General features: G+C 52.0%; 1 protein-coding gene across 1 annotated transcript in view; it reads right to left on the reverse strand.

Annotated features, from left to right (window-relative positions):
• Nucleotides 1–2,118: 2,118 nt before the first annotated feature.
• LOC121269653 (T-cell surface glycoprotein CD3 epsilon chain-like) overlaps nucleotides 2,119–27,661 on the reverse strand; it is a 31,642-nt gene continuing 6,099 nt past the window's right edge. Inside the window, exons 4-6 of the mRNA XM_041174425.1 lie at nucleotides 27,106–27,234; nucleotides 22,888–22,976; nucleotides 2,119–3,162 (exon numbers count right to left, since the gene is read on the reverse strand). Of these exons, the coding sequence (XP_041030359.1) occupies nucleotides 3,115–3,162; nucleotides 22,888–22,976; nucleotides 27,106–27,234 (266 nt within the window). The 3' untranslated portion in view covers nucleotides 2,119–3,114. The remainder of the gene's footprint in view (nucleotides 3,163–22,887; nucleotides 22,977–27,105; nucleotides 27,235–27,661) is intronic.

The raw sequence follows: 27,661 nt of genomic DNA on the forward strand, positions 1-27,661 counted from the left end.
CACTTTTTGTTTCTGATTCAGATTACCAGCATCTGCAGTATTTGGCTTTTATTATAATGATCTGGGGATCTGGGTTCAAATCCCACCGTCGGGGGTGGTGGGGGGAAGGAAGGTTGGGTGGGGGAGGGGATGGTGGTGTGTTGATCACTACATACCACTCTCCCTCAGCTGATGAATCAGTGCCCCTCCATGTTGAACACCACTTGGAGGAAGCACTGAGGGTGGCAAGGGCACAGAATGTACTCTGGTGGGGGACTTCAATGTCCATCACCAAGAGTGGCTCAGTAGCACCACCACCTAAGGGCTCACTGGCCCTGAGCCTCACTGCCTGAACATTGGGCTTCACTGACTCGGGCCCTTAGGCCTCACTGATGCAGGCCCTGCCTCCCTGCAGTACAGATAATGAATTTCAGCAAAGCAGCAGCAGCCTTTCAGGTGAAACCACTACCAGCTGTGAGAAGGGAGCGATGTGGCTGATAACCTTGTATGAGCAACCCGCAAAACTGAGAGAACAGGCAGTTCTGCAGAAAGTATCGCACATCAAACCACAGTGCAGCCTGCACCCTGCAAATGCAAACAGCCTGCAGCCCACACACCTCAAATCAACAGAACAGCATCAATAGCAATGGAAACCATTAACCCATTGTTAGCTGGGTTCCTAATTTACAAAACAAGGAAGTCAATTTGATAAATCAGTCTCTAAGTCTGTGCCGCACCTGTCCTGGGAGTGTTTGATGGGGATAGTGTAGAGGGGGCTGTTATGACTCAGCAGTTGGTAAAGCTGAGTTATTTAAAAATCCCAGAGGGAAACTTAAAACAACTGTCAACCTATATTTTTATTTTTGTATGTTTGAGATGCAGCTCTAAATTCAGGACTCAGGCCACCAGTTCTCGAGAAGTTTTATATCAAAATACATGAGGCATTTATTAATTTGCACAAGTTAAAGAACAAAGAAAGAACAAAGAAAAGTACAGCACAGGAACAAGCCCTTCGGCCCTCCAAGGCTACGCCGACCATATTGCCCATCAACTAAAACTAAACATATACACATGGCTACAAATTACTACTATCGTAACTTTTAACAAATTCCCAAACTAATCTCCATTAAGGCAACAACAACCCATAGACTTAACCAAACACCAGGCAAAGCATTTTCACCTTACAAATTCAAAATGAGGTTCCTTTCACTTTGGTTCCTGTTGTAGGCTTACAGCTGCTTTGATCTTACATTGCCTCTGCTCTACATACACAAAATTGCTGTCGGTTATATCCAGCATATCTCAATGAATGTAAATTCTCATGTATCACCAGCCTCTTTGAACTCCACGTCTTCTAACAAAATCCCTTTCATTGTACCAATTTTACTAGTAATATAAACATTGCTTGGTCTCTGCTAGCTACTTGCCAACATTTATTGCCCATACCTAACTGCCCTTGAGAAGGTGGTGGTGAGCCATCTTCTTGAATTGCTGCAGTCCATGTGGTGTAGGTACACCCACAGTGCTGTTAGGGAGGGAGTTCCAGGATTTTGACCCAGTGGCAGTGATATATTTCCAAGTCAGGATGGTGAGTGACTTGGAGGGGAACTTCCAGGTGGTGGTGTTCCCATCTATTTGCTGCCCTTGTCCTTCTAGCTGGTAGTGGTCATGGGTTTGGAAGGTGCTGTTGTAGGAGATTTAGTGAGTTGGTGCAGTGCATCTTCTAAATGGTACACACTGCTGCTACTGTGAAGGGAATATTTATCGAGCACTATGATTGGGGCACTGATCAAACTGACTGATTTGACCTGGATGATAGTGAGCTTTTCGGTGCCCCCTCTGGTGAGTGCCAAGTGTTCCCTCACACTCTGGGCTTGACTCTTGTAGATGGTGGGGAGGTCTTGAGGGGTCTGTAAGTGAGCCACTTGTCGTCAATCTCTGACCTGATCCTTAGCCATGGAATTGAAATGGTCAGTTCTGTTAAGCTTCTGGTCAATGATGATTCCAAAGAGATTAAAAATGGGGACTTGTTGATTGGTGTTCGTAGTGGTGAAGAGGAGGTGACCGGACTTCCTCTTGTTCAGAATCGTTTGACACATAAACACCTTTTCACTTCCATCAACAATAATAACAATTTGGTAGATTTGTTCACAACCTTTAATGAAGTTATAAACATTGTCAATCGAGGAGGAGGCTGGCAGGCCCTTGTAACTTGTTCACTCATAGACAGAAAAACGAAAAACACAGTCAAACAGACCATGAGACTGAGAAACGGAGAAACACATTTATTCAGGGATAACAGGCTTGGACACATTGTCTAATGAAGCATTCTATGAAACAGGAGAGATTGTGACTGCAGACTAAAGCTTTCAGCTGAATCCTCCAGTGTAACAGGGCCTGGGGTAGTGAGCAAACCCTGAACAACTCTGGGGAAGGAACCCCAATCACTGTCGGGCTGAATCTCAATATTCCTTCTCCAGGATAGGCTACCAAAACAAGCAATTTGACACTTGGCTTTCTAAACACAGATTGAAAGTACAAAAGTAAAAGTATCTGAAACCATTATGGTCACTGGTTAGACCCCAGCTGGAATATTGTATCCAGCCCTGGGCATCGCTTTTTAGGAGCTTGGAGAGCGAGCGAGCGAGTGCAGGAGATTTACCAGAATGGTTCCAGGCATGAGGGACTTCAGTTAGTGTGCAGAGATTGGAGAAGCTGGGACTGTTCTCAGAGAAGGCTAACGGGGAGATTTGATAGATGGGCTCAGAGTCATGAGGGTTTCTGATCATCGTCCAGTGACCTCTGCCACCAACTTTGGGCATGTACCGGTAGCAGTGAAGCACCCATAGTTGAATGGATTACTGCCAGTCATGAGTGAAAGGTTGGCTTTCCCCAGTGAGTCACTGGAGGGAACAGAGCAAATGTAAGCAAATATCCAGCCGCTTCAGGATGGAAGGAGGAATTCAGGAGTTATATTTATGAAGGGGGGGTGGGGTTATATTTGAGAAGGGGGTGGGATTATATTTATGAGGGGGGGGTGCAATAATATTTATGAAGGGGGGTTGGGATTATATTGCTTATCGGGTGGTAGACAGGGTTGGAGATTCCTTTTCTTGGTTTTCTTCTCACTCAGAACTATCGATGCAATTTGTCATAAAGGTCTCGCTGTCCACTTTTGATTGGCTGAAAAATATAAATGTCAGAAGAGGAAAGGAATCAATTTCATGAATAATCTTTAATTTAAACAATAATTGGGTTAGGATCAGGGAGCAGTTTGAGGTTTAGGGTTAGGGGAGGGTCAGAGAGCAGTGTGAGGGTGAGGGTTAGGGTTAGGATTAGGATAAGAGAGCAGTGTGAGGGTTAGGGTGAGGGTCAGAGAGCAGTGTGAGTGTTCGGGTGAGGGTCAGAGAGCAGTGTGAGGGTGAGGGTTAGGGTGAGGATCAGAGAGCAGTGTGAGGGTTACGGTGAGGGTCAGGGAGCAGTGTGAGGGTTAGGGTTAGGGTTAGGGTGAGGGTCAGAGAGCAGTGTGAGTGTTCAGGTGAGGGTCAGAGAGCAGTGTGAGGGTGAGGGTTAGGGTTAGGGTGAGGGTCAGAGAGCAGTGTGAGTGTTTGGGTGAGGGTCAGAGAGCAGTGTGAGGGTTAGGGTTAGGGTGAGGATCAGAGAGCAGTGTGAGGGTGAGGCTTAGGGTGAGGATCAGAGAGCAGTATGAGGGTTAGAGTTAGGGTGAGTATCAGGGAGCAGTGTGAGGGTTAGGGTTAGGGTTAGGGTGAGGGTCAGAGAGCAGTGTGAGTGTTCAGGTGAGGGTCAGAGAGCAGTGTGAGGGTGAGGGTTAGGGTTAGGGTGAGGGTCAGAGAGCAGTGTGAGTGTTCGGGTGAGGGTCAGAGAGCAGTGTGAGGGTTAGGGTTAGGGTGAGGATCAGAGAGCAGTGTGAGGGTGAGGCTTAGTGTGAGGGTAATGGTTATGGTGAGGGTCAGAGAGCAATGTGAGGGTTGGGGTTAGGGTGAGGGACAGAGAGCAGTGTGAGGATAAGGGATAGGGTGAGGATCAGAGAGCAGTGTGAGGGTTAGGGTGAGGATCAGAGAGCAGTGTGAGAGTTAGAATTAGGGTGAGGATCAGAGAGCAGTATGAGAGTTAGAATTAGGGTGAGAGTCAGAGAGCAGTGTGAGGGTTAGAATTAGGGTGAGGATCAGAGAGCAGTGTGAGTGTTGGGGTTAGTGTGAGGGTCTGAGAGCAATGTGAGGGTTGGGGTTATGGTGAGGGTCAGAGAGCAGTGTGAGGTTTGGGGTTATGGTGAGGATCAGAGAGCAGAGTGAGGGTTGGGGTTAGGGTGAGGTTCGGAGAGTAGCGTAAGGGTTGGGGTTTAGGGTGAAGATCAGAGTTCAGTGTGAGGATTAGGGTGAGGGTCAGAGTTCAGTGTGAGGGTTAGGGTGAGGATCAGAGAGCAGTGTGAGGTTTAGGGTGAGGATCAGAGAGCAGTGTGAGGGTTAGGGTTAGGGTGAGGGTCAGAGAGCAGTGTGAGGGTTGGATTTAGGGTGAAGATCAGAGAGCAGTGTGAGGGTGAGGGTCAGAGAGCAGTGTGAGGGTTGGGGTTAGGGTAAGGGTCAGAGAGCAGTGTGAGGGTTGGGGTTAGGGTGAGGATCAGAGTTCAGTGTGAGGGTGAGGGTTAGGGTGAGGATCAAAGAGTAGCATGAGGATTGGGGTTAGGATGAGGATCAGAGAGTAGCATGAGGGTTGGGGTTAGGGTGAGGATCAGAGAGCAGTGTGGGGGGTAAGGGTGAGGGTAAGGGAGCGGTATGAGGGTTAGGGTTAGGGTTAGGGTGAGGGTCAGAGAGCAGTGTGAGGGCTAGGGTTAGGATAAGTGAGCAGTGTGAGGGTTGGGGTTAGGGTGAGGGTCAGAGAGTCGCGTGAGGGTTAGGGTGAGGGTAAAGGAGCAGTGTGAGGGTTAGGGTTAGGGTGAGGGTCAGAGAGCAGTGTGAGGGTTAGGGAGAGGGTCAGAGAGCACTGTGAGTGTGAGGGTTAGGGTGAGGATCAGAGAGCAGTGTGAGGGTTAGGGTTAGGGTGAGGATCAGAGAGCAGTGTGAGGGTTAGGGTTAGGGTGAGGATCAGAGAGCAGTGTGAGGGTTGGGGTTAGGGTGAGGATCAGAGAGCAGTGTGAGGGTTAGGGTTAGGGTGAGGATCAGAGAGCTGTGTGAGGGTTAGGGTGAGGGTTAGAGTCAGAGTGCAGTGTGAGGCTTAGGGTTAGGGTGAGGGTCAGAGAGCAGTGTGAGGGTTAGGGTGACAGTAAGGGAGCAGTGTGAGGGTTAGGGTTAGGGTGAGGATCAGAGAGTAACATGAGGGTTGGGGTTAGGGTGAGTATCAGAGAGCAGTGTGATGGTTAGGGTTAGGGTGAGGATCAGAGAGCAGTGTGAGTGTTAGGGTTAGGGTGAGGGTCAGAGAGCAGTGTGAGTGTGAGGGTTAGGGTTAGGGTGAGGGTCAGAGAGCAGTGTGAGGGTTGGGGTTAGGGTGAGGATCAGAGAGCAGTGTGAGGGTTAGGGTTAGGGTGAGGGTCAGAGAGCAGTGTGAGGGTTGGGGTTAGGGTGAGGATCAGAGAACAGCGTGAGGGTTGGGGTTAGGGTGAGGATCAGAGAACAGCGTGAGGGTTTGGGTTAGGGTGAGGATCAGAGAGCAGTGTGAGGGTAAGGTCAGGGAGCAGTGTGAGGGTTAGGGTTAGGGTTAGGGTGAGGGTCAGAGAGCAGTGTGAGTGTTCGGGTGAGGATCTGAGAGCAGTGTGAGGGTGAGGGTTAGGGTGAGGATCAGAGAGCAGTATCAGGGTTAGAGTTAGGGTGAGGATCAGAGAGCAGTGTGAGGGTTAGGGTTAGGGCGAGGGTCAGAGAGCAGTGTGAGGGTTAGAGTTAGGGTGAGTATCAGGGAGCAGTGTGAGGGTTAGGGTTAGGGCGAGGGTCAGAGAGCAGTGTGAGGGTTGGGGTTAGGGTGAGGGTCAGACAGCAGTGTGAGGGTTAGGGTGACGGTCAGAGATCAGTGTGAGGGTTGGGGTTAGGGAGAAAATCAGAGAGCAGAGTGAGAGTTAGGGTTAAGGTGAGGATCAGAGTTCAGTGTGAGGGTTAGGGTGAGGGTCAGAGAGCAGTGTGAGGGTTGGGGTTAGGGTGAGGGTCAGAGAGCAGTGTGAGGGTGAGGGTTAGGGTGAGGGTCAGAGAGCAGTGTGAAGGTTAGGATTAGGGTGAGGATCAAAGAGTAGCATGAGGGTTGGGGTTAGGGTGAGGATCAGAGAGCAGTGTGAGGGTTAGGGTTAGGGTGAGGGTCAGAGAGCAGTGTGAGGGTTGGGGTTAGGGTGAGGATCAGAGTTCAGTGTGAGGGTGAGGGTTAGGGTGAGGATCAAAGAGTAGCATGAGGATTGGGGTTAGGATGAGGATCAGAGAGTAGCATGAGGGTTGGGGTTAGGGTGAGGATCAGAGAGCAGTGTGGGGGGTAAGGGTGAGGGTAAGGGAGCGGTATGAGGGTTAGGGTTAGGGTTAGGGTGAGGGTCAGAGAGCAGTGTGAGGGCTAGGGTTAGGATAAGTGAGCAGTGTGAGGGTTGGGGTTAGGGTGAGGGTCAGAGAGCCGCGTGAGGGTTAGGGTGAGGGTAAAGGAGCAGTGTGAGGGTTAGGGTTAGGGTGAGGGTCAGAGAGCAGTGTGAGGGTTAGGGAGAGGGTCAGAGAGCACTGTGAGTGTGAGGGTTAGGGTGAGGATCAGAGAGCAGTGTGAGGGTTAGGGTTAGGGTGAGGATCAGAGAGCAGTGTGAGGGTTAGGGTTAGGGTGAGGATCAGAGAGCAGTGTGAGGGTTGGGGTTAGGGTGAGGATCAGAGAGCAGTGTGAGGGTTAGGGTTAGGGTGAGGATCAGAGAGCTGTGTGAGGGTTAGGGTGAGGGTTAGAGTCAGAGTGCAGTGTGAGGCTTAGGGTTAGGGTGAGGGTCAGAGAGCAGTGTGAGGGTTAGGGTGACAGTAAGGGAGCAGTGTGAGGGTTAGGGTTAGGGTGAGGATCAGAGAGTAACATGAGGGTTGGGGTTAGGGTGAGTATCAGAGAGCAGTGTGATGGTTAGGGTTAGGGTGAGGATCAGAGAGCAGTGTGAGTGTTAGGGTTAGGGTGAGGGTCAGAGAGCCGTGTGAGTGTGAGGGTTAGGGTTAGGGTGAGGGTCAGAGAGCAGTGTGAGGGTTGGGGTTAGGGTGAGGATCAGAGAGCAGTGTGAGGGTTAGGGTTAGGGTGAGGGTCAGAGAGCAGTGTGAGGGTTGGGGTTAGGGTGAGGATCAGAGAACAGCGTGAGGGTTGGGGTTAGGGTGAGGATCAGAGAACAGCGTGAGGGTTTGGGTTAGGGTGAGGATCAGAGAGCAGTGTGAGGGTAAGGTCAGGGAGCAGTGTGAGGGTTAGGGTTAGGGTTAGGGTGAGGGTCAGAGAGCAGTGTGAGTGTTCGGGTGAGGATCTGAGAGCAGTGTGAGGGTGAGGGTTAGGGTGAGGATCAGAGAGCAGTATCAGGGTTAGAGTTAGGGTGAGGATCAGAGAGCAGTGTGAGGGTTAGGGTTAGGGCGAGGGTCAGAGAGCAGTGTGAGGGTTAGAGTTAGGGTGAGTATCAGGGAGCAGTGTGAGGGTTAGGGTTAGGGCGAGGGTCAGAGAGCAGTGTGAGGGTTGGGGTTAGGGTGAGGGTCAGACAGCAGTGTGAGGGTTAGGGTGACGGTCAGAGATCAGTGTGAGGGTTGGGGTTAGGGAGAAAATCAGAGAGCAGAGTGAGAGTTAGGGTTAAGGTGAGGATCAGAGTTCAGTGTGAGGGTTAGGGTGAGGGTCAGAGAGCAGTGTGAGGGTTGGGGTTAGGGTGAGGGTCAGAGAGCAGTGTGAGGGTGAGGGTTAGGGTGAGGGTCAGAGAGCAGTGTGAAGGTTAGGATTAGGGTGAGGATCAAAGAGTAGCATGAGGGTTGGGGTTAGGGTGAGGATCAGAGAGCAGTGTGAGGGTTAGGGTTAGGGTGAGGCTCAGAGAGCAGTGTGAGGGTTAGGGTTAGGGTGAAATTCAGAGAGCAGTGTGAGGCTGAGGGTTAGGGTGAGGCTCAGAGAGCAGTGTGAGGGTTAGGGTTAGGGTGAGAGTCAGAGAGCAGTGTGAGGGTGAGGGTTAGGGTGAGGATCAGAGAGCAGTGTGAGGGTGAGGGTTAGGGTGAGGATCAGAGAGCAGTGTGAGGGTTAGGGTGAGGATCAGAGAGCAGTGTGAGGGTGAGGGTTAGGGTGAGGATCAGAGAGCAGTGTGAGGGTGAGGGTTAGGGTGAGGATCAGAGAGCAGTGTGAGGGTTAGGGTGAGGATCAGAGAGCAGTGTGGGGGTTAGGGTGAGGATCAGAGAGCAGTGTGGGGGTTAGGGTGAGGATCAGAGAGCAGTGTGAGGGTGAGGGTTAGGGTGAGGCTCAGAGAGCAGTGTGGGGGTTAGGGTGAGGATCAGAGAGCAGTGTGGGGGTTAGGGTGAGGATCAGAGAGCAGTGTGGGGGTTAGGGTGAGGATCAGAGAGCAGTGTGAGGGTGAGGGTTAGGGTGAGGCTCAGAGAGCAGTGTGAGGGTGAGGGTTAGGGTGAGGATCAGAGAGCAGTGTGAGGGTTAGGGTTAGGGGGAGGGTCAGAGAGCAGTGTGAGGGTTAGGGTTAGGGTGAGGGTCAGAGAGCAGTGTGAGGGTTAGGGTTAGGGTGAGAGTCAGAGAACAGTTTGAGGGTTAGGGTTAAGGTGAGGATCAGAGTTCAGTGTGAGGGTTAGGGTGAGGGTCAGAGAGCAGTGTGAGGGTTGGGGTTAGGGTGAGGGACAGAGAGCAGTGTGAGGGTTGGGGTTAGGGTGAGGATCAGAGTTCAGTGTGAGGGCTGGGGTTAGGTGAGGATCAGAGTTCAGTGTGAGGGTTAGGGTTAGGGTGAGGGTCAGAGAGCAGTTTGAGGATTAGGGTGAGGGTCAGAGACCAGTGTGAGGGTTGGGGTTAGGGTGAGGATCAGAGAGCAGTGTGAGGGTTGGGGTTAGCCTGAGGGTCAGAGAGCAGTGTGAGGGTTAGGTATAGGGTGAGGGTCAGGGAGCAGTGTGAGGGTTAGGGTTAAGGTGAGAGTCAGAGAGCAGTGTGATGGTTAGCGTTAGGGTTAGGGTGAGGGTCAGAGAGCAGTGTGAGGATAAGGGATAGGGTGAGGGTCAGAGAGCAGTGCGAGGGTTAGGGTGAGTGTAAGGGAGCAGTGTGAGGGTGAGGGTTAGGGTTAGCATGAGGATCAGAGAGCAGTGTGAGGGTGAGGGTTAGGGTTAGGATTAGGATAAGAGAGCAGTGTGAGGGTTAGGGTGAGGGTCAGAGAGCAGTGTGAGTGTTCGGGTGAGGGTCAGAGAGCAGTGTGAGGGTGAGGGTCAGGGTGAGGATCAGAGAGCAGTGTGAGGGTTAGGGTGAGGGTCAGGGAGCAGTGTGAGGGTTAGGGTTAGGGTTAGGGTGAGGGTCAGAGAGCAGTGTGAGTGTTCGGGTGAGGGTCAGAGAGCAGTGTGAGGGTTAGGGTTAGGGTGAGGATCAGAGAGCAGTGTGAGGGTGAGGCTTAGGGTGAGGATCAGAGAGCAGTATGAGGGTTAGAGTTAGGGTGAGTATCAGGGAGCAGTGTGAGGGTTAAGGTTAGGGTTAGGGTGAGGGTCAGAGAGCAGTGTGAGTGTTCAGGTGAGGGTCAGAGAGCAGTGTGAGGGTGAGGGTTAGGGTAAGGGTGAGGGTCAGAGAGCAGTGTGAGTGTTCGGGTGAGAGTCAGAGAGCAGTGTGAGGGTGAGGCTTAGGGTGAGGATCAGAGAGCAGTATGAGGGTTAGAGTTAGGGTGAGTATCAGGGAGCAGTGTGAGGGTTAGGGTTAAGGTGAGGGTCAGAGAGCAGTGTGAGGGTTAGGGTTAGGGTGAGGATCAGAGAGCAGTGTGAGGGTTAGGGTGAGGATCAGAGAGCAGTGTGAGAGTTAGAATTAGGGTGAGGATCAGAGAGCAGTGTGAGAGTTAGAATTAGGGTGAGAGTCAGAGAGCAGTGTGAGGGTTAGAATTAGGGTGAGGATCAGAGAGCAGTGTGAGTGTTGGGGTTAGTGTGAGTGTCTGAGAGCAATGTGAGGGTTGGGGTTATGGTGAGGGTCAGAGAGCAGTGTGAGGTTTGGGGTTATGGTGAGGATCAGAGAGCAGTGTGAGGGTTAGGGTTAGGGTGAGGGTCAGAGAGCAGTGTGAGGGTTGGATTTAGGGTGAAGATCAGAGAGCAGTGTGAGGGTTGGGGTTAGGGTGAATATCAGAGTTCATTGTGAGGGTGAGGGTCAGAGAGCAGTGTGAGGGTTGGGGTTAGGGTAAGGGTCAGAGAGCAGTGTGAGGGTTGGGGTTAGGGTGAGGATCAGAGTTCAGTGTGAGGGTGAGGGTTAGGGTGAGGATCAAAGAGTAGCATGAGGATTGGGGTTAGGATGAGGATCAGAGAGTAGCATGAGGGTTGGGGTTAGGGTGAGGATCAGAGAGCAGTGTGGGGGGTAAGGGTGAGGGTAAGGGAGCGGTATGAGGGTTAGGGTTAGGGTTAGGGTGAGGGTCAGAGAGCAGTGTGAGGGCTAGGGTTAGGATAAGTGAGCAGTGTGAGGGTTGGGGTTAGGGTGAGGGTCAGAGAGCCGCGTGAGGGTTAGGGTGAGGGTAAAGGAGCAGTGTGAGGTTTAGGGTTAGGGTGAGGGTCAGAGAGCAGTGTGAGGGTTAGGGAGAGGGTCAGAGAGCACTGTGAGTGTGAGGGTTAGGGTGAGGATCAGAGAGCAGTGTGAGGGTTAGGGTTAGGGTGAGGATCAGAGAGCAGTGTGAGGGTTAGGGTTAGGGTGAGGATCAGAGAGCAGTGTGAGGGTTGGGGTTAGGGTGAGGATCAGAGAGCAGTGTGAGGGTTAGGGTTAGGGTGAGGATCAGAGAGCTGTGTGAGGGTTAGGGTGAGGGTTAGAGTCAGAGTGCAGTGTGAGGCTTAGGGTTAGGGTGAGGGTCAGAGAGCAGTGTGAGGGTTAGGGTGACGGTAAGGGAGCAGTGTGAGGGTTAGGGTTAGGGTGAGGATCAGAGAGTAACATGAGGGTTGGGGTTAGGGTGAGTATCAGAGAGCAGTGTGATGGTTAGGGTTAGGGTGAGGATCAGAGAGCAGTGTGAGTGTTAGGGTTAGGGTGAGGGTCAGAGAGCAGTGTGAGTGTGAGGGTTAGGGTTAGGGTGAGGGTCAGAGAGCAGTGTGAGGGTTGGGGTTAGGGTGAGGATCAGAGAGCAGTGTGAGGGTTAGGGTTAGGGTGAGGGTCAGAGAGCAGTGTAAGGGTTGGGGTTAGGGTGAGGATCAGAGAACAGCGTGAGGGTTGGGGTTAGGGTGAGGATCAGAGAACAGCGTGAGGGTTTGGGTTAGGGTGAGGATCAGAGAGCAGTGTGAGGGTAAGGTCAGGGAGCAGTGTGAGGGTTAGGGTTAGGGTTAGGGTGAGGATCAGACAGCAGTGTGAGGGTTAGGGTGAGGATCAAAAAGCAGTGTGAGGGTAATGGTTATGGTGAGGGTCAGAGAGCAATGTGAGGGTTGGGGTTAGGGTGAGGGACAGAGAGCAGTGTGAGGATAAGGGATAGGGTGAGGATCAGAGAGCAGTGTGAGGGTTAGGGTGAGGATCAGAGAGCAGTGTGAGAGTTAGAATTAGGGTGAGGATCAGAGAGCAGTGTGAGAGTTAGAATTAGGGTGAGAGTCAGAGAGCAGTGTGAGGGTTAGAATTAGGGTGAGGATCAGAGAGCAGTGTGAGTGTTGGGGTTAGTGTGAGGGTCTGAGAGCAATGTGAGGGTTGGGGTTATGGTGAGGGTCAGAGAGCAGTGTGAGGTTTGGGGTTATGGTGAGGATCAGAGAGCAGAGTGAGGGTTGGGGTTAGGGTGAGGTTCGGAGAGTAGCGTAAGGGTTGGGGTTAGGGTGAGGATCAGAGAGCAGTGTGAGGGTTAGGGTGAGGATCAGAGTTCAGTGTAAGGGTTAGGGTTATGGTGAGGGTCAGAGAGCAGTGTGAGGGTGGGGTTTAGTGTGAAGATCAGAGTTCAGTGTGAGGATTAGGGTGAGGGTCAGAGTTCAGTGTGAGGGTTAGGGTTAGGGTGAGGATCAGAGAGCAGTGTGAGGGTTGGATTTAGGGTGAAGATCAGAGAACAGTGTGAGGGTTGGGGTTAGGGTGAAGATCAGAGTTCATTGTGAGGGTGAGGGTCAGAGAGCAGTGTGAGGGTTGGGGTTAGGGTAAGGGTCAGAGAGCAGTGTGAGAGTTGGGGTTAGGGTGAGGATCAGAGTTCAGTGTGAGGGTGAGGGTTAGGGTGAGGATCAAAGAGTAGCATGAGGATTGGGGTTAGGATGAGGATCAGAGAGTAGCATGAGGGTTGGGGTTAGGGTGAGGATCAGAGAGCAGTGTGGGGGGTAAGGGTGAGGGTAAGGGAGCGGTATGAGGGTTAGGGTTAGGGTTAGGGTGAGGGTCAGAGAGCAGTGTGAGGGCTAGGGTTAGGATAAGTGAGCAGTGTGAGGGTTGGGGTTAGGGTGAGGGTCAGAGAGCCGCGTGAGGGTTAGGGTGAGGGTAAAGGAGCAGTGTGAGGGTTAGGGTTAGGGTGAGGGTCAGAGAGCAGTGTGAGGGTTAGGGAGAGGGTCAGAGAGCACTGTGAGTGTGAGGGTTAGGGTGAGGATCAGAGAGCAGTGTGAGGGTTAGGGTTAGGGTGAGGATCAGAGAGCAGTGTGAGGGTTAGGGTGAGGATCAGAGAGCAGTGTGAGGGTTGGGGTTAGGGTGAGGATCAGAGAGCAGTGTGAGGATTAGGGTTAGGGTGAGGATCAGAGAGCTGTGTGAGGGTTAGGGTGAGGGTTAGAGTCAGAGTGCAGTGTGAGGCTTAGGGTTAGGGTGAGGGTCAGAGAGCAGTGTGAGGGTTAGGGTGACGGTAAGGGAGCAGTGTGAGGGTTAGGGTTAGGGTGAGGATCAGAGAGTAACATGAGGGTTGGGGTTAGGGTGAGTATCAGAGAGCAGTGTGATGGTTAGGGTTAGGGTGAGGATCAGAGAGCAGTGTGAGTGTTAGGGTTAGGGTGAGGGTCAGAGAGCAGTGTGAGTGTGAGGGTTAGGGTTAGGGTGAGGGTCAGAGAGCAGTGTGAGGGTTGGGGTTAGGGTGAGGATCAGAGAGCAGTGTGAGGGTTAGGGTTAGGGTGAGGGTCAGAGAGCAGTGTGAGGGTTGGGGTTAGGGTGAGGATCAGAGAACAGCGTGAGGGTTGGGGTTAGGGTGAGGATCAGAGAACAGCGTGAGGGTTTGGGTTAGGGTGAGGATCAGAGAGCAGTGTGAGGGTAAGGTCAGGGAGCAGTGTGAGGGTTAGGGTTAGGGTTAGGGTGAGGGTCAGAGAGCAGTGTGAGTGTTCGGGTGAGGATCTGAGAGCAGTGTGAGGGTGAGGGTTAGGGTGAGGATCAGAGAGCAGTATCAGGGTTAGAGTTAGGGTGAGGATCAGAGAGCAGTGTGAGGGTTAGAGTTAGGGTGAGTATCAGGGAGCAGTGTGAGGGTTAGGGTTAGGGCGAGGGTCAGAGAGCAGTGTGAGGGTTGGGGTTAGGGTGAGGGTCAGACAGCAGTGTGAGGGTTAGGGTGACGGTCAGAGATCAGTGTGAGGGTTGGGGTTAGGGAGAAAATCAGAGAGCAGAGTGAGAGTTAGGGTTAAGGTGAGGATCAGAGTTCAGTGTGAGGGTTAGGGTGAGGGTCAGAGAGCAGTGTGAGTGTTGGGGTTAGGGTGAGGGTCAGAGAGCAGTGTGAGGGTGAGGGTTAGGGTGAGGTTCAGAGAGCAGTGTGAAGGTTAGGATTAGGGTGAGGATCAAAGAGTAGCATGAGGGTTGGGGTTAGGGTGAGGATCAGAGAGCAGTGTGAGGGTTAGGGTTAGGGTGAGGCTCAGAGAGCAGTGTGAGGGTTAGGTTTAGGGTGAAAGTCAGAGAGCAGTGTGAGGGTGAGGGTTAGGGTGAGGCTCAGAGAGCAGTGTGAGGGTTAGGGTTAGGGTGAGAGTCAGAGAGCAGTGTGAGGGTGAGGGTTAGGGTGAGGATCAGAGAGCAGTGTGAGGGTGAGGGTTAGGGTGAGGATCAGAGAGCAGTGTGAGTGTGAGGGTTAGGGTGAGGCTCAGAGAGCAGTGTGAGGGTTAGGGTTAGGGTGAGAGTCAGAGAGCAGTGTGAGGGTTAGGGTTAGGGTGAGGATCAGAGAGCAGTGTGAGGGTGAGGGTTAGGGTGAGGATCAGAGAGCAGTGTGAGGGTGAGGGTTAGGGTGAGGATCAGAGAGCAGTGTGAGGGTGAGGGTTAGGGTGAGGATCAGAGAGCAGTGTGAGGGTTAGGGTGAGGATCAGAGAGCAGTGTGAGGGTGAGGGTTAGGGTGAGGATCAGAGAGCAGTTTGAGGGTTAGGGTTAGGGTGAGAATCAGAGAGCAGTGTGAGGGTGAGGGTTAGGGTGAGGCTCAGAGAGCAGTGTGGGGGTTAGGGTGAGGATCAGAGAGCAGTGTGGGGGTTAGGGTGAGGATCAGAGAGCAGTGTGGGGGTTGGGGTGAGGATCAGAGAGCAGTGTGGGGGTTAGGGTGAGGATCAGAGAGCAGTGTGGGGGTTAGGGTGAGGATCAGAGAGCAGTGTGAGGGTGAGGGTTAGGGTGAGGATCAGAGAGCAGTGTGAGGGTTAGGGTTAGGGGGAGGGTCAGAGAGCAGTGTGAGGGTTAGGGTTAGGGTGAGGGTCAGAGAGCAGTGTGAGAGTTAGGGTTAGGGTGAGAGTCAGAGAGCAGTTTGAGAGTTAGGGTTAAGGTGAGGATCAGAGTTCAGTGTGAGGGTTAGGGTGAGGGTCAGAGAGCAGTGTGAGTGTTGGGGTTAGGGTGAGGGTCAGAGAGCAGTGTGAGGGTGAGGGTTAGGGTGAGGTTCAGAGAGCAGTGTGAAGGTTAGGATTAGGGTGAGGATCAAAGAGTAGCATGAGGGTTGGGGTTAGGGTGAGGCTCAGAGAGCAGTGTGAGGGTTAGGTTTAGGGTGAAAGTCAGAGAGCAGTGTGAGGGTGAGGGTTAGGGTGAGGCTCAGAGAGCAGTGTGAGGGTTAGGGTTAGGGTGAGAGTCAGAGAGCAGTGTGAGGGTGAGGGTTAGGGTGAGGTTCAGAGAGCAGTGTGAGGGTGAGGGTTAGGGTGAGGATCAGAGAGCAGTGTGAGTGTGAGGGTTAGGGTGAGGCTCAGAGAGCAGTGTGAGGGTTAGGGTTAGGGTGAGAGTCAGAGAGCAGTGTGAGGGTTAGGGTTAGGGTGAGGTTCAGAGAGCAGTGTGAGGGTGAGGGTTAGGGTGAGGATCAGAGAGCAGTGTGAGGGTGAGGGTTAGGGTGAGGATCAGAGAGCAGTGTGAGGGTGAGGGTTAGGGTGAGGATCAGAGAGCAGTGTGAGGGTTAGGGTGAGGATCAGAGAGCAGTGTGAGGGTGAGGGTTAGGGTGAGGATCAGAGAGCAGTTTGAGGGTTAGGGTTAGGGTGAGAATCAGAGAGCAGTGTGAGGGTGAGGGTTAGGGTGAGGCTCAGAGAGCAGTGTGGGGGTTAGGGTGAGGATCAGAGAGCAGTGTGGGGGTTAGGGTGAGGATCAGAGAGCAGTGTGGGGGTTGGGGTGAGGATCAGAGAGCAGTGTGGGGGTTAGGGTAAATCAGAGAGCAGTGTGGGGGTTAGGGTGAGGATCAGAGAGCAGTGTGAGGGTGAGGGTTAGGGTGAGGATCAGAGAGCAGTGTGAGGGTTAGGGTTAGGGGGAGGGTCAGAGAGCAGTGTGAGGGTTAGGGTTAGGGTGAGGGTCAGAGAGCAGTGTGAGAGTTAGGGTTAGGGTGAGAGTCAGAGAGCAGTTTGAGGGTTAGGGTTAAGGTGAGGATCAGAGTTCAGTGTGAGGGTTAGGGTGAGGGTCAGAGAGCAGTGTGAGGGTTGGGGTTAGGGTGAGGGACAGAGAGCAGTGTGAGGGTTGGGGTTAGGGTGAGGATCAGAGTTCAGTGTGAGGGCTGGGGTTAGGTGAGGATCAGAGTTCAGTGTGAGGGTTAGGGTTAGGGTGAGGGTCAGAGAGCAGTGTGAGGATTAGGGTGAGGGTCAGAGACCAGTGTGAGGGTTGGGGTTAGGGTGAGGATCAGAGAGCAGTGTGAGGGTTGGGGTTAGGCTGAGGGTCAGAGAGCAGTGTGAGGGTTAGGTATAGGGTGAGGGTCAGGGAGCAGTGTGAGGGTTAGGGTTAAGGTGAGAGTCAGAGAGCAGTGTGATGGTTAGCATTAGGGTTAGGGTGAGGGTCAGAGAGCAGTGTGAGGATAAGGGATAGGGTGAGGGTCAGAGAGCAGTGTGAGGGTTAGGGTGAGTGTAAGGGAGCAGTGTGAGGGTGAGGGTTAGGGTTAGCATGAGGATCAGAGAGCAGTGTGAGGGTTAGGGTTAGGGTGAGTGTCAGAGAGCAGTGTGAGTGTTAGGGTTAGGGTGAGGGTCAGAGATCAGTGTGAGGGTGAGGGTTAGGGTTAGGATAAGAGAGCAGTGTGAGGGTTGGGGTTAGGGTGAGGATCAGAGTTCAGTGTGAGGGTTAGGGTTAGGGTGAGGATCAGAGAGCAGCGTGAGGGTTAGGGTTAGGGTGAGGGTCAGAGAGCAGTGTGAGGGTTGGAATTCGGGTGAGGATCGGAGAACAGCGTGAGGGTTTGGGTTAGGGTGAGGATCAGAGAGCAGTGTGAGGGTTAGAGTTAGGATGAGGGTCAGAGAGCAGTGTGAGGATTGGGTTTAGGGTGAGGGTCAGAGAGCAGTGTGAGGGTTAGGGTGAGGATCAGAGAGCAGTGTGAGGGTAATGGTTAGGGTGAGGGTCAGAGAGCAGTGTGAGGGTTGGGGTTAGGGTGAGGGTCATAGAGCAGTGTGAGGGTTAGGGTGAGGATCAGAGAGCAGTGTGAGGGTGAGGGTTAGGGTTAGCATGAGGATCAGAGAGCAGTGTGAGGGTTAGGGTTAGGGTGAGGGTCAGAGATCAGTGTGAGGGTGATGGTTAGGGTTAGGATAACAGAGTAGTGTGAGGGTTGGGGTTAGGGTGAGGATCAGAGTTCAGTGTGAGGGTTAGGGTTAGGGTGAGGGTCAGAGAGCAGTGTGAGGGTTGGAGTTCGGGTGAGGATCGGAGAACAGCGTGAGGGTTTGGGTTAGGGTGAGGATCAGAGAACAGTGTGAGGGTTAGAGTTAGGATGAGGGTCAGAGAGCAGTGTGAGGATTGGGTTTAGGGTGAGGGTCAGAGAGCAGTGTGAGGATTAGGGTGAGGGTCAGAGACCAGTGTGAGGGTTGGGGTTAGGGTGAGGATCAGAGAGCAGTGTGAGGGTTGGGGTTAGGCTGAGGGTCAGAGAGCAGTGTGAGGGTTAGGTATAGGGTGAGGGTCAGGGAGCAGTGTGAGGGTTAGGGTTAAGGTGAGAGTCAGAGAGCAGTGTGATGGTTAGCGTTAGGGTTAGGGTGAGGGTCAGAGAGCAGTGTGAGGATAAGGGATAGGGTGAGGGTCAGAGAGCATTGTGAGGGTTAGGGTGAGTGTAAGGGAGCAGTGTGAGGGTGAGGGTTAGGGTTAGCATGAGGATCAGAGAGCAGTGTGAGGGTTAGGGTTAGGGTGAGTGTCAGAGAGCAGTGTGAGTGTTAGGGTTAGGGTGAGGGTCAGAGATCAGTGTGAGGGTGAGGGTTAGGGTTAGGATAAGAGAGCAGTGTGAGGGTTGGGGTTAGGGTGAGGATCAGAGTTCAGTGTGAGGGTTAGGGTTAGGGTGAGGATCAGAGAGCAGCGTGAGGGTTAGGGTTAGGGTGAGGGTCAGAGAGCAGTGTGAGGGTTGGAATTCGGGTGAGGATCGGAGAACAGCGTGAGGGTTTGGGTTAGGGTGAGGATCAGAGAGCAGTGTGAGGGTTAGAGTTAGGATGAGGGTCAGAGAGCAGTGTGAGGATTGGGTTTAGGGTGAGGGTCAGAGAGCAGTGTGAGGGTTAGGGTGAGGATCAGAGAGCAGTGTGAGGGTAATGGTTAGGGTGAGGGTCAGAGAGCAGTGTGAGGGTTGGGGTTAGGGTGAGGGTCATAGAGCAGTGTGAGGGTTAGGGTGAGGATCAGAGAGCAGTGTGAGGGTGAGGGTTAGGGTTAGCATGAGGATCAGAGAGCAGTGTGAGGGTTAGGGTTAGGGTGAGGGTCAGAGATCAGTGTGAGGGTGATGGTTAGGGTTAGGATAACAGAGTAGTGTGAGGGTTGGGGTTAGGGTGAGGATCAGAGTTCAGTGTGAGGGTTAGGGTTAGGGTGAGGGTCAGAGAGCAGTGTGAGGGTTGGAGTTCGGGTGAGGATCGGAGAACAGCGTGAGGGTTTGGGTTAGGGTGAGGATCAGAGAACAGTGTGAGGGTTAGAGTTAGGATGAGGGTCAGAGAGCAGTGTGAGGATTGGGTTTAGGGTGAGGGTCAGAGAGCAGTTTGAGGGTTAGGGTGAGGATCAGAGAGCAGTGTGAGGGTAATGGTTAGGGTGAGGGTCAGAGAGCAGTGTGAGGGTTGGGGTTAGGGTGAGGGTCAGAGAGCAGTGTGAGGGTTAGGGTGAGGATCAGAGAGCAGTGTGAGGGTGAGGGTGAGGGTTAGAGTCAGAGTGCAGTGTGAGGGTTAGGGTTAGGGTGAGGGCCAGAGAGCAGTGTGAGTGTGAGGGTTTGGGTGAGGATCAGAGAGCAGTGTGAGGGTTAGGGTTAGGGTGAAGATCAGAGAGCAGAGTGAGGGTTAGGGTTAAGTTGAGGATCAGAGTTCAGTGTGAGGGTTAGGGTGAGGGTCAGAAAGCAGTGTGATGGTTGGTGTTAGGGTGAGGGTCAGAGAGCAGTGTGAGGGTGAGGGTTAGGGTGAGGGTCAGAGAGCAGTGTGAGGGTTAGGGTTAGGGTGAGGATTAGAGTTCAGTGTGAGGGTTGGGGTTAGGGTGAGGATCAGAGTTCAGTGTGAGGGTTAGGGTGAGGGTGAGGGTCAGAGAGCAGTGTGAGGGTTGGGGTTAGGGTGAGGATCAGAGTTCAGTGTGAGGGTGAGGGTTAGGGTGAAGGTCAGAGAGCAGTGTGAGGGTTAGGGTTAGGGTGAGGATCAAAGAGTAGCATGAGGGTTGGGGTTAGGATGAGGATCAGAGTGTAGCATGAGAATAGGGGTTAGGATGAGGATCAGAGAGTAGCATGAGGGTTGGGGTTAGGGTGAGGATCAGAGAGCAGTGTGAGGTTTGGGGTTAGGGTGAGGATCAGAGAGCAGTGTGGGGATTAGGGTGAGGGTCAGAGAGCAGTGTGAGGGTTAGGGTGAGGGTCAGAGAGCAGTGTGAGGGTTAGTGTGAGGGTGAGGGTAAGGGAGCATTGTGAGGGTTAGGGTTAGGGTTAGGGTGAGGGTCAGAGAGCAGTGTGAGGGTTAGGTTTAGGGTGAGGGTCAGAGAGCAGTGTGAGGGTTAGGTTTAGGGTGAGGACCAGAGAGCAGTGTGAGGGTTAGGGTGAGGGCTAGAGTCAGAGTGCAGTGTGAGGGTGAGGGTTAGGATGAGGGTCAGAGAGCAGTGTGACTGTTAGGGTTAGGGTGAGGATCAGAGAGCAGTGTGAGGGTTAGATTTAGGTTGAGGGTCAGAGAGCAGTGTGAGTGTTGGGGTTAGGGAGAGGGTCAGAGAGCTGTGTGAGGGTTGGGGTTAGGATGAGGGTCAGGGAGCAGTGTGAAGGTTAGGTATAGGGTGAGGGTCAGGGAGCAGTGTGAGGGTTACGTTCAGGGTGAGTGTCAGGGAGCAGTGTGAGGGTTAGGGTTAAGGTGAGAGTCAGAGAGCAGTGTGAGGGTTAGGGTTAGGGTGAGGGTCAGGGAGCAGTGTGAGGGTTAGGGTTAAGGTGAGGGACAGAGAGCAGTGTGAGGGTTAGTGTGAGGGTAAGGGAGCAGTGTGAGGATTAGGGTTAGGGTGAGGGTCAGAGAGCAGTGTGAGGGTTAGGGTGAGGGTAAGGGAGCAGTGTGAGGGTGAGGGTTAGGGTTAGCTTGAGGATCAGAGAGCAGTGTGATGGTTAGGGTTAGGGTGAGGGTCAGAGGGCAGTGTGAGGGTTAGGGTGAGGTTAAGGGAGCAGTTTGAGGGTGTGGTTTAGGGTTAGCGTGAGGATCAGAGAGCAGTTTGACTGTTAGGGTTAGGGTGAGTGTCAGAGAGCAGTGTGAGGATTATGGTTAAGGTGAGGATCAGGGAGCAGTGTGAGGATTAGGGTTAGGGTGAGGATCAGAGAGCAGCATGAGGGTTGGGGTTAAGGTGAGGATCAGGGAGCAGTGTGAGTGTTTGGGTTAGGGTGAGGATCAGGGAGCAGTGTGAGGGTTAGGGTTAGGGTGTGGATCAGGGAGCAGTGTGAGGATTATGGTTAAGGTGAGGATCAGGGAGCAGTGTGAGGATTATGGTTAAGGTGAGGATCAGGGAGCAGTGTGAGGATTATGGTTAAGGTGAGGATCAGGGAGCAGTGTGAGGATTAGGGTTAAGGTGAGGATCAGGGAGCAGTGTGAGGAGAGGTGGAGAGAGGATTGCTTCACTCATGGAGTGTTGGAAATGTGCAGATTCACACCTTCGTTACTTCCAGGCTCGACGAGCCGGACAGCCCAGCCTCTGCTACCCATGTCTTAGCTCACAGCAACTCTCATTCCCCTATCACCCCAATGCTGGCTGATCTTCATTGGCTCCTGGTTAAGCAGTGTCTTGATTTGAAAATTCCCATCATTGTTCAATTCCCTCCCTGGCCTCAACCTTCCCTCCCGCTGGAATCTTCTCCGGCCCCACAACCCTCTGAGATATCTGCGCTCCTCGAATTCTGGCTTCTTAAGCATCCCCAATTATAATCCTACAACCATTGGAATGATGACCAAACGTAAACTGGGCGACCGCTTTGCAGAACTCCTGCGGTCTGTCCGCAAGAATGACCCAAACCTCCCTGTTGCTTGCCATTTCAACACTCCACCCTGCTCTCTTGCCCACATATCTGTCCTTGGCTTGTTGCATTGTTCCAGTGAAGCCCAACGCAAACTGGAGGAACAGCACCTCATCTTCCGACTAGGCACTTTACAGCCTTCCGGACTGAATATTGAATTCAACAACTTTAGAGCTTGAACTCCCTCCTCCATCCCCACCCCCTTTCTATTTCTTCCCACTTCCTTTTGTTTTTTCTAATAATTTATATAGATTTTTCTTTTCCCACCTATTTCCATTATTTTTAAATCTTTTATGCCCTGCTAGTCTTTCCACCCCACCTCCACTAGAGCTGCACCTTGAGTGCCCTACCATCCATTCTTAATTAGCACATTCGTTTAGATAGTATCACCACCTTTAACACCTCTGTGTTCTTTTGTTCTTTTGTCTGTGACATCTTTTGATTATCTGCTCCTATCACTGCTTGTTTGTCCCTACAACCACACCACCCCCCTCCACTTCTCTCCCCCCACCCAAAACCCACCCCCCCACCACCTTAAACCAGCTTATATTTCACCCCTCTCCTTAGATTCACTCAGTTCTGTTGAAGGGTCATGAGGACTCGAAACGTCAACTCTTTTCTTCTCCGCCGATGCTGGCAGACCTGCTGAGTTTTTCCAGGTAATTCTATCTTTGTTTGGAATGATGGCAGTGTCTGCTGCTGTCTGGGCCTGAAACTCCACAATTCCTTCCCTCTGCCTCCCTATCTCACTTTCCCTGTTTAAAACACTCCTTAAAAGTGAGCTTTTAGACATCTGTCCCTAATATCTCCTCATGTGGCTCAGGGTCAGATTTTGTTTTCTAATCATTCCTGTGAAGCACCTTGGGATGTTTCATTACATTAAAGGTGCTATACAAATATAAGCTGTTGGTGTTGAGATTAGCATTGTACATGCAACAAAGAGATAAAAATCAGGGAATCTGTGTAAGAGATCTTGTTTAGATGATAAATATTCACGACAAAATAATGGGGAGAACACTCCTAAACTTCTTCCAGTAGAGACTGTGGGATACTTTACCTTCATTTCACAGGGCAGACAGGTGCTTGGTTAAAAGTTTCATTCATAAGACATCATCTCCGACAGTGGAGCACTCCCTCAGTACTGACGCTCTGACAGTGCAGCACTCCTTCAGTACTGACCCTCTGACAGAGCAGCACTCCCTCAGTACTGACCCTCTGACAGTGCAGTGCTCCTTCAGTACTGACACTCTGACAGTGCAGCACTCCCTCAGTACTGACCCTCTGACAGTGCAGTGCTCCTTCAGTACTGACCCTCTGACAGTGCAGCACTCCCTCAGTACTGACCCTCCGACAGTGCAGCACTCCCTCAGTACTGACCCTCTGACAGTGCAACATTCCCTCAGTCCTGATCCTCCGACAGTGCAGCACTCCCTCAGTACTGATCCTCTGATAGTGCAGCACTCCCTCAGTACTGACCCTCCGACAGTGCAGCACTCCTTCAGTACTGACCCTCCAACAGTGCAGCACTCCCTCAGTACTGACCCTCCGACAGTGCAGCACTCCTTCAGTACTGACCCTCCAACAGTGCAGCACTCTCTCAGTACTGACCCTCCGACAGTGCAGCACTCCCTCAATACTGACCCTCCAACAGTGCAGCACTCCCTCAGTACTGACCCTCCGACAGTGCAGCACTCCCTCAATACTGACCCTCCGACAGTGCAGCACTCCCTCAGTACTACACTGCAATGTCAGCCTGGACTTTGTTCTGATGCCTCTAGAGTGGAGCCTGAAGCGATGATGCTGAGGTGAGTGAACAGTCAGTGAGCCTTGCTTCTGAGTGAGAGCTGTGTTGGGCACTCATTCTCACAGACGGAGGTCGGGGTCAGAATGTGTTTGGACTGTGGTGCTGTTGGTCTACTGGTGGGGATGGATGAAGGAGGCCGAGGTGTTGGAACACCGGGGAACATGCTGGGCAGGTTTGGGGGAAAAGTCCCCGAGCTGTGTTAATAAAATAAACTGAAGCTGCAATGATGGCCCAAGTTGGGGTCAAAATTTCACCACATTACCGCATATTCCGATTGTTGATGTGAAGGTGCTATGTTTGATCCCCGACCCAGTGGAAGGTCTTGAGCTCCAATCTGCTGGTGACGATAATCTATCAGAGAAACAGAAAATATTGGAAATTCTCATCAGCCAGCAAGTGGTTAGATATAGAGAAAAGCTCCCTTTACACCATCTCCATCAAACACTCCCAGCACAGGTACAGCACGGGGTGAGATACAGAGTAAAGCTGCCTCTACACTGTCCCCATCAAACACTCCCAGGACATGTACAGCACGAGGTTAGATACAGAGTAAATCTCCCTCTACACTGTCCCCATCAAACACTCCCAGCACAGGTACAGCACGGGGTGAGATACACAGTAAAGCTGCCTCTACACTGTCCCCATCAAACACTCCCAGGACAGGTACAGCACAGGGTTAGATACAGAGTAAATCTCCCTCTACACTGTCCCCATCAAACACTCCCAGCACAGGTACAGCACGGGGTGAGATACACAGTAAAGCTGCCTCTACACTGTCCCCATCAAACACTCCCAGGACAGGTACAGCACGGGGTTAGATACAGAGTAAAGCTCCCTTTACACTGTCCCCATCAAACACTCCCAGGACAGGTACAGCACGGGGTTAGATACAGAGTAAAGCTGCCTCTACACCGTCCCCATCAAACACTCCCAGGACAGGTACAGCGTGGGGTTAGATACAGAGTAAATCTCACTTTACACCATCTCCAACAAACACTCCCAGGACAGGTACAGCACGGGGTTAGATACAGAGTAAAGCTGCCTCGGCACTGTCCCCATCAAACACTCCCAGGGCAGGTACAGCACGGTGTTAGAAACAGAGTAAAGCTCCCTCTATACTGTCCCCATCAAACACTCCCAGGACATGTACAGCACGGGGTGAGATACAGAGTAAAGCTGCCTCTACACTGTCCCCATCAAACACTCCCAGGACAGGTACAGCACGGGGTGAGATACAGAGTAAAGCTGCCTCTACACTGTCCCCATCAAACACTCCCAGGACAGGTACAGCACGGGGTTAGATACAGAGTAAATCTCCCTTTACACTGTCTCCATCAAACACTCCCAGGACAGGTACAGCACGGGGTTAGATACAGAGTAAAGCTGCCTCTACACCGTCCCCATCAAACACTCCCAGGACAGGTACAGCGTGGGGTTAGATACAGAGTAAATCTCCCTTTACACCATCTCCAACAAACACTCCCAGGACAGGTACAGCACGGGGTTAGATACAGAGTAAAGCTGCCTCGGCACTGTCCCCATCAAACACTCCCAGGGCAGGTACAGCACGGTGTTAGAAACAGAGTAAAGCTCCCTCTATACTGTCCCCATCAAACACTCCCAGGACATGTACAGCACGGGGTGAGATACAGAGTAAAGCTGCCTCTACACTGTCCCCATCAAACACTCCCAGGACAGGTACAGCACGGGGTGAGATACAGAGTAAAGCTGCCTCTACACTGTCCCCATCAAACACTCCCAGGACAGGTACAGCGTGGGGTTAGATACAGAGTAAAGCTGCCTCTACACTGTCCCCATCAAACACTCCCAGGACAGGTACAGCACGGGGTTAGATACAGAATAAAGCTGCCTCTACACCGTCCCCAACAAACACTCCCAGGACAGGTACAGCACGGGGTTAGATACAGAATAAAGCTCCCTCTACACTGTCCCCATCAAACACTCCCAGGGCAGGTACAGCACGGGGTTAGATACAGAATAAAGCTGCCTCTACACCGTCCCCAACAAACACTCCCAGGACAGGTACAGCACGGGGTTAGATACAGAGTAAAGCTCCCTCTACACCGTCCCCAACAAACACTCCCAGGACAGGTACAGCACGGGGTTAGATACAGAGTAAAGCTGCCTCTACACCATCCCCATCAAACACTCCCAGGACAGGTACAGCATGGGGTTAGATGCAGAGTAAAGCTCCCTCTATAACCGTACCCATCAAACACTCCCAGGACAGGTACAGCACGGGGTTAGATACAGAGTAAAGCTCCCTCTACACTGTCCCCATCAAACACTCCCAGGACAGGTACAGCACGAGGTTAGATACAGAGTAAAGCTGCCTCTACACTGTCCCCATCAAACACTCCCAGGACAGGTATAGCACGAGGTTAGATACAGAGTAAAGCTGCCTCTACACTGTTCCCATCAAACACTCCCAGGGCAGGTACAGCACGGGGTTAGATACAGAGTAAAGCTCCCTCTACACTGTCCCCATCAAACACTCCCAGGACAGGTACAGCACAGGGTTAGATACAGAGTAAAGCTCCCTCTACACTGTCCCCATCAAACACTCCCAGGACAGGTACAGCACGGGGTTAGATACAGAATAAATCTCCCTCTACCCTGTCCCCATCAAACACTCCCAGGACAGGTACAGCACGGGGTTAGATACAGAATAAAGCTGCCTCTACACCGTCCCCAACAAACACTCCCAGGACAGGTACAGCACGGGGTTAGATACAGAATAAAGCTCCCTCTACACTGTCCCCATCAAACACTCCCAGGGCAGGTACAGCACGGGGTTAGATACAGAATAAAGCTGCCTCTACACCGTCCCCAACAAACACTCCCAGGACAGGTACAGCACGGGGTTAGATACAGAGTAAAGCTCCCTCTACACTATCTCCATTAAACACTCCCAGGACAGGTACAGCACGGGGTTAGATACAGAGTAAAGCTCCCTCTACACCGTCCCCAACAAACACTCCCAGGACAGGTACAGCACGGGGTTAGATACAGAGTAAAGCTGCCTCTACACTGTCCCCATCAAACACTCCCAGGGCAGGTACAGCACGGGGTTAGATACAGAGTAAAGCTGCCTCTACACTGTCCCCATCAAACACTCCCAGGGCAGGTACAGCACGGGGTTAGATACAGAGTAAAGCTGCCTCTACACTGTCCCCATCAAACACTCCCAGGACAGGTACAGCACGGGGTTAGATACAGAGTAAAGCCCCCTCTACACCATCCCCATCAAACACTCCCAGGACAGGTACAGCACGGGGTTAGATACAGAGTAAAGCTGCCTCTACACTGTTCCCATCAAACATTCCCAGGGCAGGTACAGCACGGGGTTAGATACAGAGTAAAGCTGCCTCTACACTGTTCCCATCAAACACTCCCAGGACAGGTACAGCACAGGGTTAGATACAGAGTAAAGCTCCCTCTACACTGTCCCCATCAAACACTCCCAGGACACGTACAGCACAGGGTTAGATACAGAGTAAAGCTCCCTCTACACTGTCCCCATGAAACACTCCCAGGACAGGTACAGCACGGGGTTAGATACAGAGTAAAGCTCCCTCTACATTGGCCCCATCAAACACTCCCAGGACAGGTACAGCACGGGGTTAGATACAGAGTAAATCTCACTCTACACTGTCCCCATCAAACACTCCCAGGACAGGTACAGCACGGGGTTAGGTACAGAGTAAAGCTCCCTCTACACTGTCCCCATCAAACACTCCCAGGACAGGTACAGCACGGGGTTAGATACTGGGTAAATTCTCTAGTTGCCCTGAGACATTGGAGGGTTGGTGGAGAAGATGTGGAATGGTGATATTGCCACTGGAGTAGTAATCGAGGTGCCCAGGCTAATGTTCTGGAGACACAGGTTCAAATCCCACCATGGCAGCTGTTGATTCAGTTCATAAATCTTGAATCTAAAGCTAGTCTCAGTAATGGTGAACATGAAACTATTGTCAATTGTTGTAAAAACCCACCTGGTTCACTAATGTCCATTAGGGAAGGAAATCTGCCGTCATTACCTGCTCTGGCCCCAGACCTACAGCAGTGTGGTTCATTCTATACAGCCCTCTGAAATGGCCGAGCAAAACACTCAGTTCAAGGGCAATTAGGGATGGGCAATAAATGTAGGCCTTGTCTGTGATGCCCACACCCCATAAAAGGCTAAAGAACAGTAAGTTTGAATTTACTCACTCGATATTTCAGAGGGTGGGTAAGAGTTAACCAGCTCGCTATGGGACTGGAGTCACATGTCGGGTAAGGACAGCAAGTCTCTTTCAAGGGAGTGAGTGAACCAGCTGGATTTTTACATTCCGAAGGTTCATGGTGACTTTTATTGACAGCAGCTATTTTTCAAATTGTCAATCTGCCCTGATAGGTTTTGAGTGTCGGTTCCGATAACCACAACATGATTTAACAATGTTTTAAAATCAAATCCAACCTTTAGAAGCTGCTCCTTTCCTCTTGGCGAAACAATACACTGACAGAGCCACCAAGAAAGTGACCAGCAAATCGCCACAGATAATTCCAATCACTGTCCCTGTGTTCAGATCAAAGCATCCGACACAAACTGGCAAAGTGAGAGAGAGAGAGAGACAGTTTAATCATCGGACTATATAAACTTCACTGTAACAGACTTCACCTCCTAGAATGGACATAGAACCAGGCCATTCGGCCCATTCGGTCTCTGCTGGTGCCCATGTTCTTTCAAACAGAGTTTCCGTTCTCACTGAGCTCTCATTTCCTTTCCTAGTTTTTCTTTTGTAACCGCTTCAGGATGTCGGTTCAAAATTGGCAGCAGATGATCTGAAATGCATCATCCGCTTGATCAAGTTGGATCTAAGGTCAACAATCTGGAGCAAATTGTGTGTTGGATGCTTCGCATCCCAACATCATATCTTCAGGCAATTGGCAAGACATGTTTAACCGTCTTGTCCAGGAATCTAAACAAGTGACAGGATTGAAGAAACTCCTCAGCATCGAGACCCACTCTCTCC

This window comes from Carcharodon carcharias, chromosome 25, assembly GCF_017639515.1.
Source record: "Carcharodon carcharias isolate sCarCar2 chromosome 25, sCarCar2.pri, whole genome shotgun sequence".
Lineage (NCBI taxonomy): Eukaryota > Metazoa > Chordata > Chondrichthyes > Lamniformes > Lamnidae > Carcharodon > Carcharodon carcharias.